Source organism: Chenopodium quinoa, unplaced genomic scaffold, assembly GCF_001683475.1.
Source record: "Chenopodium quinoa cultivar QQ74 unplaced genomic scaffold, ASM168347v1, whole genome shotgun sequence".
NCBI classification, from domain to species: Eukaryota; Viridiplantae; Streptophyta; class Magnoliopsida; order Caryophyllales; family Amaranthaceae; genus Chenopodium; species Chenopodium quinoa.
Genome location: NW_018744955.1, coordinates 601695 through 618511, shown reverse-complemented (window position 1 = coordinate 618511; position 16817 = coordinate 601695). Strand labels below are relative to the sequence as shown.

Sequence of the window (16817 nt, the reverse complement as noted above, 5' to 3'; positions counted from 1 at the left end):
GTTTAGATTGTATAGATACCGAACAGATAGTATGACAAGTAAATTTTAGTTTTTCTTCCATTATTCTTCTATAGTAATATGCGGAATGTATGACAAGTAAATTTAGTTTTTCCTCTACTTCTCTTACGTAGTTATGTGGGGCAAAATGATTAATTTATTTTTCAATTATAATAAATAACATTATAAAAAAAAAATAGGGAATAAAAGAAAAGAATTGCAAATGACATAAAATACTATTCAAATCACATATTTCTTTAATTTATTTACGTATTAACCATTATTGCAACTAGACAAAAATTTAATAATTAATTAATTGTTAGAGAAAATAAGCCCTTTATTACTAATTGAATTATCTTAGGATTTTTTTTTTCCTACAGGATCAATCATGCTTTTGTCAAAAAAATAATGATTTGACTTATAAACCATGCAATGCACGGGCATTATGCTAGTTTGCTACTAATTTAATTTAATTTAACTTTTATTCTCCTCTTCTAAGTACGAAATATCTTTTCATTTCTCTTCCGAATCACGGTATATTTTTTTTTCTCTTCTGCATTGTTTTCAATTAATATTGTCAGTGAATCGTTTGTCTTCTTTTCTCTCTGGTTGATTTTATTTTTTTTTGAAAACTTTCTCTCTTGTTGATTAATCTCTCTTTCTTTTGCAATTTATTAGTTTCATTTGACCTCTCTTTCTCTCTCTTTCCTATACAACCAATTTAAAATAATAATACTGACAATGAAGTACAAATAATCTGTCAATGAACAAATAATATTGTCTCTTTGAAGATTTAGGTTGAGAACAAATAATATTCTCTCTAGAAGATTTAGGTTATGAACAAATAAGCTATTTTTGAAAACAAAATTTTCATTTTTTTTTTGGACGAAGAAAACCCGAAAATAAAAAAGCTCAAAACCCTTATTCGCTTTTCTCTCTCTAATCCGGTGTTGAATGTGTTTTTGTTGTTGTTTACACCTTTCACTAAAAGCTTTATTACTTCTACAAGGCTCCAAGCCACACATTTAAGCCCCAATTAAAACTAAACAAAACAAGATGCTTATCAGCTCACTCAACAAAAACTAAAATAAAACACATATTACTGAAAGCTGAATTCGCAACAATTTCAATGTTTTTTTTTTTTTTTTTTTTTTTGGTTTTTTGTTTTTGTTTTTGTTTTTGACGGGAAAACACAGCCAATTTATTCAATTTCAATGGTATATTGAAACAGAGAAAGTAATTTTCATAAAGCAAAATAATTAAAAACAAAAAAAAAGACATTCAATTATAATATTATAAAGGTTTCATTAGTGTAGCCGTTAGCCGTTACGAAGCAATTCACATTTATTTTGATAAATAAAAAGAAAAAAGAAACCAAAATATTCTGAAGATGACCGTTACATTTACCCGCAATTCAAATTCACCAAAAACCCAATTCACCCAGATAGAATTAGATTCCCACAAAATTACAGAAACCAGAAATGGAAGAAGAAACAACATTACAGCAACTCAGATCCAAAGCCACTGAACTTCTACTCAGAGAAGATTGGAATGAATCAATCAAAGTTTACTCCAAATTCATCTCTCTTTGCCAACAACAAATTTCAAACACTAATCAACAATCAGACATTTCAATACTCCAGAAATCCCTCTGTTTATCCCTCTCGAATCAAGCCGAAGCCCGGTTTCGATTAAGGGATTTCGAGGAAGCCCTCAAAGATTGTGATGAAGCGCTTCAAATTGACAATACCCATTTCAAAACCCTTGTTTGTAAAGGTAAAATCTTGCTCAATCTTAATAGATATTCTTTGGCTTTGGATTGTTTTAAAGGGGTTTTGGGTCTTGAATCACAACAGTGTAATGGGAATTTAGAGATGTTAAATGGGTTTATTGAGAAATGTAAGAAGCTTGATTATTTGTCAAGAACTGGTAATTTTGATGTTTCTGATTGGGTTTCTGGTGGGTTTTCTGGGGTTTGTCCTGAACTTGGTGAATTTGTTGGTAATGTTGAGATTAAAAGGTCTGAAATTAGTGGAAGAGGTTTGTTTTCTACTAAAAATATTGATGTTGGAAATTTAATTTTGGTTACTAAAGCTGTTGCTACTGAAAGATGTATTTTACCAAAATGTAGTAATGGGGTTTTGGGTGAAAATGCTCAATTGGTTATGTGGAAGAATTTCATTGATAAGGTTAACAAATCGGCCTCGAAATGTTCCAAAATCCGTCATTTGATTAGTACATTGTCTATTGGTGAGAATGAGGATGATCTTGAAGTACCTGATATTTGTCTCTTTAAGCCTGAAACTGAAGGGGTGAATTTTCCTACTCAAGACCTTGATGTAGACAAGATTTTGAGTGTACTTGATGTGAATTCGCTTGTTGAAGAGGCGGTTTCGAGCAAAGTCCTAGGGAAGAATAGTGATTATTATGGTGTAGGCTTATGGTTGCTCCCTTGTTTGATCAACCATTCTTGTAGTCCTAATGCAAGGCGTTTGCACATTGGTGATTATGTGGTTGTTCTTGCTTCTAGGGTAGTAAAGGCAGGGGAAGAGATCACATTTGCTTACTATGATGTTCTTTCTCCATTTAGCAAGAGGAAAGAAATGGCCAAAACATGGGGCTTCCAATGTGAGTGTAAGAGGTGCAAATATGAGGAAGAAATGCAATCCAAACCCGAGATTGGTGAGATTGAGAAAGGACTCGAACGAGGAGTGGATGTTGGTTGTGCCATTTTTCGACTAGAGGAGTGTATGAGGAGGTGGGTGATGAGAGGAAAAGAGAAGGGTTACTTTCGAGCATCGTTTTGGAAGGCATTTTCTGAGGCTTATGAATCAGAGAAGACTGTAAGGAGGTGGGGGAGGAAGATACCGGCATTAGAGCCAATTGTGGACAGCTTAGTTGAAGCAGTTGGAGGAGATGAAAGAGTACTCAAAGTGCTTGTTAGGAAGCTGAAGAAAAGTGGTAATGGGTTTGCAGAAATGGAAAGGGCAATCAAGTTAGGAAGAGGTGTCTATGGTAAGATTGTGAAGAAACAAGCTCTAAGAATTCTTCTTGAACTTGGAGTTCATGAATAAGAATGAATGCTCTACTAACTTAGTAGCATGCTTAATTTTGTTAATTCATTCTTCTGCTATAATTTTTTTAGTGGAGAAAGATTAACATGTTATGTTTTTAGCTAGTTTCAAGTTTAAGAGATTTTTAGCTTAAATCTTTTCATGTCTTGAACAATTTGTTAGCGGCAATCAAGACAATTATCTTTGTCTAGTACTCTAATACTAGTAGTTTCTGGTGTTTGCATTATTTTAGATATGACTGTATGAGCATTAGTTTACACCTAAGATTTGTGTAAGCATAGGAATACTTGGACTATAGTCTATACTTAGCTTATTTGAATACAGATTGGCTTACTGTTTGCTCACATAAATTTCTAGAATTAAAAGTATTATTTTTTTCAATTCAACTATGGTCTTGATGATTTGTTGATTTGTTTGGTGCAAATGAATCAAATTTGAGGGAAACATAACTGTTATGGTCTATTTGACAAATCGAGTAGGTGGTATAAATAATTTGCTCTATTGATTATGTTTCTATTATAATTCAAGAGATATGAGGTCCCAATGACTCTTCTAGACTATTTGTCTGAGGTGGTATGAAATTGGATTGAAAGAAGGAAAAATACATTTTTAGAGATGGAATTGTATAGTCAGACTAATACGACTCATAGGCCGATCTATGAAGGGGCCTGGGTGGCACCGGCCCCCCCAAATTTTTTATTTTTTATTTTTTTATTTAAGTAAATATATAAATTTATAGGTTAAATACAATTTTTATGTAATAAATAATATCAAATTAGTTTTGTCATAGTGGTAATGCATTGAGTTTGGACTAAAAGTCTTAGGTTCAATCCCTTATACAAGCATTTTATTTAATTTTTTTTATTTAGTGCCCCTCCACACTAAATATTCTACATCTGCCACTACGAGCTAAGGTTTTTCAACAAGTTGTAATACAAGCATACTCGGAAAAATAATTTGCTCGGTTGATCATGTTTATATTTTTTTATTTAGTGCCCCTCCACACTAAATATTCTACATCCGCCACTACGAGCTAAGGTTTTTCAACAAGTTGTAATACAAGCATACTCGGAAAAATAATTTGCTCGGTTGATCATGTTTATATTTATTAATCAAGAGATACGAGGATCTGATGACTCCTCTAGACTTTTTGTCTAAGACTCTAAGAGGGAATTGTATGAAAAGAAACACTTTAGAGATGGAATTGTATAGCCAAACTAACTAAGTATGAGCTAAGGTTTCCCAACAAGTAGCAATATAAAGCATATTCATTAGAGTAACTACACAAAAAAAAAGCAGGACATGTGATTTTTTTATAAAAAAAAGCAGGACAAATAATTTTTTAAAAAAAAGCAGGACAGAGTAACTACACAAGTGTAAACCATACCAGAACAAATTCATTAGAGGCCGGTTGATATTGAGTTGAAGGACGCTCTCGGTTTGGCGGAGTGATAATGAGCCTTGAAATAGTCCGATACCATGATAAATAGGCATGTGGTGATGCTGATGATGTTTGACCCCTGGGCAAAGTGCCACTTACAACTCTATCTTCCCGTTTATTCCATTCTTCTAAGTATTTAGCATGTATCCTCTCATAACTCTTGTTCTTTACCCCTCTACGATCAATGCGGTGAAGTGATTCACTCGTGAAACACGGAAGAGGTATAGGCTTCTCATATCCAAACTGGCGCATCACTCGATCGGGTTGATGATACTCAACAATGTCAAAGCATATTAGTGGTGAGTAAGTTTGCCACACATGTCTATCACTTCGACATATATCCGGAAGTACCGAAAGAATGTCCTCTGTATAAGGTTGCCATGTCATCTGTTAAGAGGCGCATATAAATGACAAGTATATCAAAAAAATAGGAGCAACTTCCTATTCAAGGCCCAAGTTCAGAAAGAATTTATACTAAGTAACATAGTGTTATTATTAGTATACTTACAATATATAATCAGATTGAGAAGTATGTAATATAAAAATATTACTCTAAAAAAATATTCCTACATGACAATACCCTATCCGAGTGAAAAATGTTTGGTGTTGGGGTGTTTCACTTAGCCTTTTAAGTGCTTCAGTTTATAGTTTATACCATACATCAAGCAAAGGATGATTGTGTTGTTTTTGTCTTGTATATACCTCCTCTCTATTATTGGATGCTATAACCATAAGTTGCAGTGTTTCAGTTTATAGTTTATACTATACTAGTTTCTATTAGCATTTGACAGGTGAGTATACTCAAATTGAAGATATGATTGTTCTGTTTTTTGTGAAAAATGCTACCTGATCAATACTCTGGCGATCCAATGCATCTCTATAATAACAAAGTCCACCACTAGCTGAGTCCACACGCGTAAAGTAAACATGTAACCAACTGAAATCATGATATTAGCTAATGTAAAGTCTAAAATAATAAATTAATGTTGCACAACTGTATATAGTGAACATAATTGTTTAGATTAATTTGGAGGAGCTACTACCTGCATGCTAAAGGGTCTTTCCCCTGCTCATGTTGAGAACCAAATACCTGAGGACCCGTTGTTTGCTGTTCTGGTAGGTTTATGGGTTGCCGAAGTCGAGTTATTGCTGGTACACCTATATGAATATGCTCCCACGACCATAGCTGGAGTAATATCAAGGGTCCTCCTATCTCCTTTGTCCCACGTCTACATGCTCGACATAACTGCCGATACAAAAAGGCAAGAGTTGCACTCCCCCAACTATAATTTCCCGCTGTCTCAAAATCTCTCAAAAGTGGCAAGTATATAAGTTGTACTGTATCACCGCTCTTATCAGCAAACAACACAGATCCCATTAATGCAAGAATATATGCTCTCGCAAACCTTTGGACAGTGACCTCATCAGCATTCTCAGAATAGTTTGAAAATTTACTCCTCAACCATGGCAACCTGAGTGAAGAACCAACTAGTGGTGCAGGCTTCTCTTCAACCCCCAACGTAACTCCTAGCAATTCTTGTGCCACAGCAGACCACGTAAAAGAACTGGAACTAATGACAGCATCACCATGCACACACAATCCTAATAATACAGCTACATCCCCTAGAGTAACAGTTGCCTCGCCAACAACTAAGTGAAATGTATGAGTCCCCTGTCTCCACCTCTCAACCAAAGCGGTTATGAGTGGTCGATCAATTGCTATAGAACATCGCAATCTATGCACTCCATAGAATCCAGCTTGTTTAACATAATGTAGCATCCGATTAGTTACTACCCAATCCCGAGTCAAGGAAAACAAATGTTCCCTACATGACAATACCCTATCCGCTCCTACTACTCCATTCCAAACATCCTCACTCCTATGTTCCTTCTGAAGAGTAAGAACTGAGTCATCTTGAGGGCCCGGGTGGACCATTAGACCTGACATCAAAATTAATTGCAAACAAGTGAGCACATGGTTATACAAACTACAATTGCATATAAAAGAAATTTTCACAGAATAAAATAAAAGGTTACCCTGAAGTTTGACTGCTATTCTTATATCTACAAGTTTTCTTATTATGCCCTCTAAAATGACATATGCTGCATTGCTTTTTTCCTCGTTTGTTTTCATCCATCTCATTCCGAAACCGACTTGAAGGGGTGCGTCCAGGGGCACACTTTTGATCAGGAGGAGCAATGATTTTAGGCCCAAGATATGGAGACCATTGAGAAACATCAGGTATAGGCATAAAAGTATTCTTGTAAGTATCTACATACTCTGATGTAGTGAAGAAAGAGTCTACAAAGTCAGCGTACGATAAGCTTCGATGCCGACAAACAGCTAAAACATGTGAACATGGAAGCTTATAGATTGTCAATTTTTGACATGTACAAGTTCTTTTTGATAAATTCACAGTATGCACATGTCCACCTTTTCCAGAAGCTCGTTCACCACAACCAGTTTCTACAGCAAACAAACCCTTCTCATAATCAAAAGGATCAACCTTATGTGCTGCTGATTTTTTCAATAGTTTTTAATGCCTTTTCGCTATAGTCATAACCTTCTTGTAGTCTTCTTTTACCCCAACCTCGCCGAGTCACAAAGTAGGAATTCACTCTGTAGAATGTCATTCTAACTAAAGCAGTGATAGGTAAAAAACGAGCTCCTTTCATCACACCATTGAAGCACTCTGACATATTTGTGGTTCGTATACCGTATCTAAACCCACCATCATGATAGATTGACCACTTATACAATGGTTTCTCTGCCAACCATTCACGAGCTTCCAAGTTCAATTCACCAATACTGTTAAAATAGTAAATAAACTTATTTTTTTGACGTGCATCTGCGGCACGGCCAAGTAAGTTTTTCAAGTGAGCATTCTTAAATTTGGTATTGAAATTTGAGGCTAAATGACGAATACAAAACCTATGGTGAGCATGTGGCTCTTCCCATCCACTACCCACCGCGGTCATTGTCTTCAAAATTGAGGCATGCCTATCTGAAATGACACAAAGACCCTCTCTTTGGGTAACTGATTGTCGTATGCATAACATAAACCATTCCCATGCGTCATCGGTCTCTCCTTCAACAATGGCAATAAGAAGTGTTCCCTTATACTTTCCATAAAGATGGGTGCCATCAATGGTAATAAGTGGCCGACAATGTTTAAACCCATCAATAGAGGGCTTAAAAGCCCAAAAAACTCTCTGGAAAATATGTGTAGAAGGGTCTAATGTTGGTATCGTACACCAATGAACCACGGTACCTTCATTTGATTCTCTTAATGCTTGCATAAATTTGGGAAACTCTTCATATGATTTCTCCCAATCCCCAAAAATAGTAGTGATTGCTTTTTGCTTGGCTAACCAAGCCCTCTTGTATGTCATGGTATAATGAAATCGATCTTTGATAACTTGCACTATAGCACAAATTTTAAAGGAGGGGTCAACTCGTATGAGATCAATTATAACACCACACACAAAATCCGAAGTCAAAAGGGGATGATCAAGCTTATTAATATCCCCTACACATGTGCTTGCATGAGGTCCTTCATACTTCACAATTCTAAATGTGGGAAGGGCTGGTAACTTGATTGCACGCAACCTCCACGAACAATTGCATTTTTCTTTTCTTATGCACTCGACAGCATATGTTTCTGGTTTCACTTCCTTCACTCGAAATGTTTGATTTTTGCGTATGGAGTATAGTTTGACAGCATCTTTTAATTGGTGCAGAGTATCAAACTCTTGACCAACTATAAACTCACCCTCAGCTGAAAATTTGTTGTTCCCAGACCAAGTTCTCCATGAATCAAGCACTCTTGGGTCTACCTCTGGAACATTGTTAAAATCTTGTATTGGTGCACTTTCCTTAATAAGAATCTCATTAGCTTCTCTTACATCATCATCTTCACCCTCATCACTATCCACCACCTAGCAAATCTAGCTCGGGGTTTAATGAGTTATAATCACCAAAAGAAGCATAACCTGTACGAGGCGAGAGAGGAGTTGGAGAAGACACATCTAATAAATGATCAAAAATGTAATGATCTTCGGTGAGCATTCTTGTAAATGATCCCATCCCTTCATTAGGAATTGTTCCCTTTGAGTTTGAAAGCATACCCGACAAAGAATCCACGGTAGGAAAAGAACCAATGTTGTCAACCACACTTTGTTGCTTGTTAGACATTGAATTCTTTCTCACAGCCACCCACATGTCTCTCAATGAGCTATCATCATACAACCGAACAATTGTATATGAGTTATGTATAGGGTACCTCACTTGCATCTTCAACTCTAGATTTTGTCTATCACACCCAAAAACTTCATATATTTTACTCAAAATCTCTGAGAAACTCATAACAGGACTAATGAATAGAAACCTATTCTCCCCGCCTAAATACGACACATCACCTCCTTTTTCCAAATAACAGAGTAGGGGGAAGTTTGAGAGCTCCATAGTTTTCTAAATTCAGAATTTTAGCATATATAAGTAACATAAGACCAATATTTCTAATAGATAAAAAAAACAAAAATTCAAATTTAATTTTGTAAACACCTACTTACTGCATGCATTAACCATAGGTAGAGATTAGAGAAGCCAAAGTACTAGAACATAAAGACAAAAAAAAAAAAGATGTTACGTTGTTGAGTATATAATCAGTACATCCAAATATATTATACTCCGTATTTAAATAATTGTGTTGATTATTGCGAAATCTCTATATTATTTGCAAATCTTTCACATAATTCTCTTATAACCCTTAACCCTTTGCAATTGCACACTTTCAACAAAGCCAGGCCAATGTTGTTTCAACTTCATAAAAAAGATATTTTGAAACCACTTAAAAGAGCACTAATAAAAAGCAACTCAAATGGCATTTGAGTTAATACATATTGTTCGAAATCATTCATTTTAAGTAGTAGTATACTTGTATTATACAACTAAGAAAAAGCATTTAAAGAAGATTCAAAATTCAATTTCTTCTTACTCCATCATTTCAATATCTAAATATCTTGTTTATTTGTTGTCCTTGGTTAAAAAAAAAGGTCAATTTTCATAGTGTAGTACGTGGACTTTATAGTTTCAAGTGTCTTAATATTTGTTACGGACAAAATACAGATGGCGTTAAGTAATAGACGCCAATTTATAGGGTGATTAGAGGACCCCACTTAATTAAGGTTAATCCCTAATTCTGACGGCTTTAAGGTGTGTAAATTCATTGAATGAAAGGTTATTTTTTGGTATATTCTAATTCCATGTCCTTTGTCCATTTATCCCAATCCCATGGATCACCCTCCTAACACGTGTCATCTAATTAAATATTACTTTTTTTTTCTTATTATTTGCAATAATAAAAAGATTTTTTGGAAAATTTATTATTTGCAATAAAAAGATTTTTTGAAAAATTATAATTTTACGCAGTAGCATAATTAAATAAAAAAAAATATTATCTCAGTTACGCATTATTATGTGCACTACAGTGATCATACGCGTACTCCTAGAATCCTAGGAAAAAGATCGTAAGTGGTGATTAATGAATGATGGGGCATAAGATTAAGGAAAACAGAGAAGGTAGGAATAATTAATTAAACAAGGGGCTCCATGGCCCAACCGCCAAGACTACCACCAAACTGCCACCAGAATCGCTAACTAGCTGCTGACATCACCATACCATTAACATAACAGACATCACCGCCACCCAAATTCATCCTAAATCCACCCAAAAAAAGCCTCACACAAGCCTAAAACCATCCTCTCCTACCAAAACCACCTGAGCCTAAAACCATATTCTCTCACCATAATCACTCAAACCCACCCGGAAAAAATACCCACCCTCCCCAAAACCACTATGAAATAGCCCCACACGGCCACACACATACCACGTTTTTTCACTCAAAAACCACCACGAAAGTACCAAAAACAAACCCTAATCACCACCCTCCCCAATAAAAAAAAATAAAATAATAATAATAAAAATAATAAATCTGTACTAGATCAAAATAATTTACAAGTTTTGGCCAATTATAGAATCCATGAATGACATGTCTAGATAAGAGCCAAGAGTATAAATTTTGGGAAAAAAAAAAAAAAAAAGTGTACAAATAATTACTCCACTTGATTTGGACAGGAATACGTGTTGTTCTAGTAACTAGCTATCTATTTTAAGCATACAATAATATTACTAAAACTTTATCATACTATTTATGGAATTGAAGAGGGTTCCTCACTTCCTCAAATTGTCCAATTTAAAAGGTAATATAACCTCTTTACGTAATTGACTTGTGAATATGATCATAAAATGCATTCGTAATTTCAACCGAGTAGGTGTATTGTGGCTACAAATGTGGAGAATAATCTTGTACACATTCCACAATCGATATGGGTCATATGTATAACTTTGATCTTTATATATTGAAGAACTTAGGAAAAAATTAATTAAGTTATACAGCTTTGAAGTCTTTATAACACTAACTAGGGGTCTCACAAAAAAATTAAAAAATATGGAGTTAAAGTACTCCATACTTGATTAGTTGATTGTTGTTAAGAGGAACTAGAAATGGAGGAAAGTTATGCATTTACTAATGCATAACATTGATTTAAATATTATAAAAACACATGGTAGAGAGAGAAAAGAGGAGAGAGATAGGAAGAGATAGGCATGTAGGTGGACCACACCTATTTTTTGGTCGGATTGTATCACGTGATGGGGGACCACATGCTGATTGTTCCACTGAAAGTTTATATAGTACCATTGAATCCTCAGTGGTACTATTTACGCATAAATTTAGTACAACTGAATGCATATATAATACCATTATGTACATATATAATATCACTGTATATTCAATGGTATCATTTGATCATCCAATGATATCAGAATATTTATTCGTTTGTACATATGCATAATTACATGAATACCCTTTGTTATAAATGCCTAATTATAACATTCCTCCCTTTAAAATTCCTAAAAATGCAACGTCATAATTAAGGGTAAAACTTGTTAAATAGGTTAATAAGGGTAAAACTTGTCATAATTAAGGTACATATAATAAATTAATTTGGAAAGTAGGTTGGCTTTCCTAAAAATGCAACGTCGGAAATCATGTTTCCAAACCAAGGGTAGCATTATTCAATTAAGACTAAGAATGTGCAAACGTAAGCCATTGGATAGACCACAATGAGTGTTAATGACTTGGAACTAAAGCATATAATTGGCTCTTCTTTTTTAACTATTGTTTGGAGCTAAGACAATAATGTCATCTTTTCTTAGAAGCTTATCCACTCATTTCACGTGACCATTGTTTAGGTAATTTGAATATTTATTAAATTCCAAATGCGTACCATCTAATTATAATAATAATTAATAATCCAATTATAGAGTTAAACATTCTTGAAATTTTCTATATTTGTGAATTGTGAGTAGAGCTGTCAATTCGGGTAAACATGTTAGGTTTGGGTCGGGTAAGAGTGGGTTGGGTCAATTCAGATTAAGTCCATAAACCATGTGGGTCGGGTTTGGGTTGGGTCATGCTTGAGTCGGGTCACGTCGGGTCATACTTCTTATCGGGTTTTGGTCGGGTGAACAATAGGTCGGGTTTAATTCGGGTTTTCACGGGTTAAAACGGGTTAGGGTAATTCTCGAGTTCGAGTCGGATTCGGTTCAAGTCAATAACTTGCGGGTTAGAATCAGGTTGGGTCTTTCTGGGGTTCTAGTCGGGTTCGGTTCAAGTCAGTAATTTGCAGATTATAATCAGGTCAGGTCATTTTCAAGTCGTGTCATTCTCAGGTTCAAGTCAGGTTCGGTTCAAGTCAATAATTTGCGGGTTATAATCAGGTTGGGTCATTCTCGGATTCAAGACGGGTTATGTTCAAGTCAATAATTTGCAGGTTACAATCAGGTCAGGTCATTTCCAAGTCAGGTCATATTCGGATTCAACTAACTATAAATAGATAATTACTCCCTCCGTTTTTAAATACTTGCTCCACTTTCCATTTGCGGCCGTTTCTAAATACTTACTCCATTTCCTTATTTGGAAAGCTATTATAATATTAAATTAATTTCTCTCATCTAACAGACCCAACATATATTCTCTCTCCTCAAATTCTCTCCACTACTTTTGCCTTTTACAATTTTTTTTATTCTTCCACCAACCCCATTACCTCCATATTCTATTACTTTCTCCAATTTCTCCTAAAACTCCGCGCATGAAGAAATGGAGCAAGTATTAAAAACGGAGGGAGTATCATTTTTGGCCTTGTTTGGTTGACAAACAAATTCATGAGATTTTTTATTTCCTAGGAAATGGATTTATACATGTTTGTTTCGTTGACAATAATGTAGGAATTGGAATTTCCTAGGAAGTCCCACTTCCCACAAAATGAAGGAATTAACTTACCTAGTACCCCTTAAGTAAGTGGAACATCTTATGGGAAGTGGAAATTCCCACATCCAACCAAACAATTTTTGGAAATTTTTAGGAATTACAATTTATTGGAATTGAGATTTCATGGGAACTTCTACTTCCCACATCCAACCAAACAAGGCCTTTATCAAGCTAATTATTTCCTTTGACTATAATATATATGGCAATATAATATACTAGGGAATTTATAGTCTATAATTTAAGAAGATAAATATCTCCTTTGACCATATAACAAATATATACTATATTTAACTCTTAAATTTGAGGATGATGCTCCTTTCTTTTGCTGGCCTGGACCGACTTGGTCTCCCGAAGACAAAATGCTTTAATTAACAATAATAAGGTGGTCTAAATTGCATTTAAGGTGATTTGGAATCGGGTCAGGAACAATTTGGGTTGAATTTTGGTCGGGTCAATAATAAGTCGTGTTAATTTCGAGTCGAGTTAGTAACAGATCGGGTTGAATTTTTGGGTTGGGTAAGTAATAGGTATGGTAAAATTCGGGTCGGGTCAATAACAAGTCGGGTTGATTTCGGGTCAAGTTTGTAACAGGTTGGGTTAAATTCTGGTCGGGTTAGGGACGGGTCAGGTTGAATTCTGGTCAGGTTAGTAACAAGCCGGGTTAATTTCGGGTTTTGACGGATTAAAATGGTTTTAGGTCAGTTTCTATTCAAGTCGGGTTCGGTGCAAGTTAATTAAACTGGCCGTTGTAAACCGGTAAGTCGGTGAAAGTTAATTAAATTGGTCGTTATAAAACGGTAAATCGGTGGAAGTTGTAAACTGGTAAATTGGCCGTTTAAAAGCAAATTGAATGGTTCCACAAACCCAATTGGACTCTAGGAGGGTATTAGGGACCATGGTAAAAATTTCGGCAATTTTTATTTTCGGGCGAAAAAAAGTAAAAAAATTCCAAAATTGAAGGCTAATATCCACGCTTTTCGAGAAAATTTGGAGGTTCTGGGGCCCGATGTCAAAAAGTCTTGAAATTCTATGGGATAAATCTCGGGGTCATATAATGTCGTTTGGAACCATATATGATCATTATTTGTTGTCATAAATGTTCGTGGTAGCTAGGCTTGAATTAATGAAATCGATGCAAGTTGTAAACCGGTAAATTGGTCATTTAAAGGCAAATTGGATGGTTCCACCCATCCCATTAGACTCCCGGAGGGTATTAGGGACCATGGTAAACATTTCGGAAATTTTCAATTTCGGACGAAAAAAATCAAAAAATTTCAAAATTGAAGGCTAATATCCACGCTTTTTGAGAAATTTTGGAGGTTTCGGGGCTTGGTGTAGAAAAGTATTAATTGATAACACGATATTATACATGATTTATATGTGATATTTGGTCATATTTTATTGTGTTTCCTTCATTTTCTTACTCTTTTAGAGCTATTATTCTTCCTATTTCGATATTGCTCTTCTCGGTTTGTTTGTTTTTGTTTTTATAGGAATAGGGATCTATTTGCGTGGAATTCAACTTGGACGCAAGATATTCTTCATATGAAGCGTTTTTAGCATCCATGAAGCATCATGGCAGCCTAGTCCGCAGCTTGATTGCGATTTACTATGACCTATCGCAGCTTACCTGCGGCGCACTTCACAAAGGAGCAAGAATTCAAGTCGGCAGCGTACACCGCAACAATACCGCGGCTCGCGACCTTGTACCGCAGCCCGGTTGCGGCCTCTTCATTACCAACGAAATTAGCCCTATTTTAGGGATTTTAGGAGTCCTAATCCTAAGAAAAGACTACTATTATTTTCCTAGCATATAAATAGGTTTTAGATAGTCTTTTATCTATCACTTTTTACATACATTATTTTAGAGCTTTTGGTATTACGATCTTCATTATTACTTTCAAGATTCAAGTTTTCATATTTAATTCCAATTCCAAGTATTGATTTCTCTTCCTTATTCTCTTTAATTTTTATTGTTATTATGTTTTCTTTAATTAATTGTCTTGTTACTTCTATTATTATGTGTGAGTAGTTTCATAATCTAGGGTTAGGTTGAACCCTAATATGGATTGATGTGTTATTTGATTCCCAATTCCAAATTTAATTAATTCATAATTTCTCTTTGTTAGGGTTGGTTTTATTATCAATGATAAACTAGAAATAGTACTATTGAATGTGATTAGGTTTACAACAAAAGTTGATTCTTAATTGAATTTAGAACCCTAATTAAAAGTAAGAGCTTTTATGCATGAAAATAGCTAATTGTTCTTGCTAGGGCTTATAGGACGTCGTTCTCAATGTCTTTAATATGTATGATTCCATGAAAATAGGTATGATTGCATGTTAGGGAAGCTATTAGTTGATCGAAAGAAACTCTTAGTATTGTTTTAGGGAGCATCTGTCCTGTGGAATATTTATTAATTTAATTGAGGGAAAGGGATTGTTCTATTGCATTGATTCATATTAGTGGGGATACTTAATCTTAGATGTCTTTAGTTCTTGATTAATTCATTATTATAATTTTCTTTGCTTGATAGTTCGTAATTGTTCTAGAATAGATTTCTCGATATTGATTGGTTACTTGCTTAGTATTGATTTGAGTCTGTTTAATTAGTAGTCCTTAGTCTCTTGGGATTCGACCCCTACTTGCTCAACTACATAGTAGAGTTAGTTCGGTTATTTTTGTTAGGTACGCGACACGCCTATCATTAATATTTTAAGGAATACATCTCGGGGTCATATAATTATTTATGGGATCATATATGATCATTATATGTTGTCATAAATGTTCGTAGTAGGCCTGAGTTAATGAAATCCGTGTAAGTTGTAAACCGGTAATTAAATTGGCCGTTTAAAAGCAAATTGGATGGTTCCACCATCCCAATTGTACTCCCGGAGAGTATTAGGGAACATGGTAAAAATTTCGGCAATTTTTATTTCCGGACAAAAAAAAGTCAAAAAATTCCAAAATTGAAGCTAATTATCCACGTTTTTTGAGAAATTTTGGAGGTTTCGGGGCCCGGTGTCGAAATGTCTTGAAATTTTAGGGGATATATCTCGGGGTCATATAATGTTGTTTGGAAACATATATGATCATTATTTCTTGTCATAAATGTTCTTAGTAGGCTTGAGTTAATTGAAATTGGTGCAAGTTGTAAACCGGTAAATTTTTTGGTCGTTTAAAGGCAAATTGGATGGTTCCACACACCGAATGGGACTCTCGGACGGTATTAGGGACCGTGGTGAACATTTCGGAAATTTTTATTTCCAGGCGAAAAAAAGTCAAAAATTTCTAAATTGAAGGCTAATATCCACGCTTTTTGAGAATTTTGGAGGATTCGGGGCCCAATGTCGAAAAGTCTTGAAATTCTAGATGATACATCTTGGGGTCATTTAATGTCTTTTGGAACCATATATGATCATTATTCGTTGTCATAAATGTTCGTGGCAGGCTTGAGTTAATGAAATCGGTGCAAGTTGTAAGCCGGTAAATCGGCTGTTTAAAGGCAAATTGGATGGTTCCACCCAACCAGGTGTACTCCCGAAGGGTATTAGGGACCATTGTAAACATTACGTAAATTTTTATTTTCAGGCGAAAAAAAAGTCAAAAAATTCCAAAATTGAAGTCTAATATATCCACCCATTTTGCGAAATTTTGGAGGTTTCGGGACCCGGTGTCGAAAAGGCTTGAAATTCTAGGAAATACATATGGGGGTCATATAATGCCGTTTGAAACCATATATGATCATTAAATTTTGTCATAAATGTTCGTGGTAGGTTTGAGTTAATGAAATCAGTGCAAGTTGTAAACCTGTAAATTGGCAGTTTAAAGGCAAATTGGATAATTATACCCACCCAATTGGACGCCCGGAGGGTATTAAGGACCATGCTAAACATTTTGGAAATTATTT

At 35.0% G+C, this 16817-nt stretch overlaps 1 protein-coding gene across 1 annotated transcript; it reads left to right on the top strand.

The window, feature by feature from the left end:
• The first annotated feature begins 1157 nt into the window (after nt 1-1157).
• LOC110706349 lies at nt 1158-3463 on the top strand. Its single transcript, XM_021884256.1, has one exon. It carries the CDS (start codon nt 1479-1481, stop codon nt 3069-3071), a length of 1593 nt encoding a protein of 530 aa, XP_021739948.1. The 5' UTR covers nt 1158-1478; the 3' UTR covers nt 3072-3463.
• Nucleotides 3464-16817: the final 13354 nt, after the last annotated feature.

What these genes read in the sequence shown, in the direction of transcription:
- LOC110706349 (XM_021884256.1), top strand. Translation starts at nt 1,479, where the DNA reads ATGGAAGAAGAAACAACATTACAGCAACTCAGATCCAAAGCCACTGAA.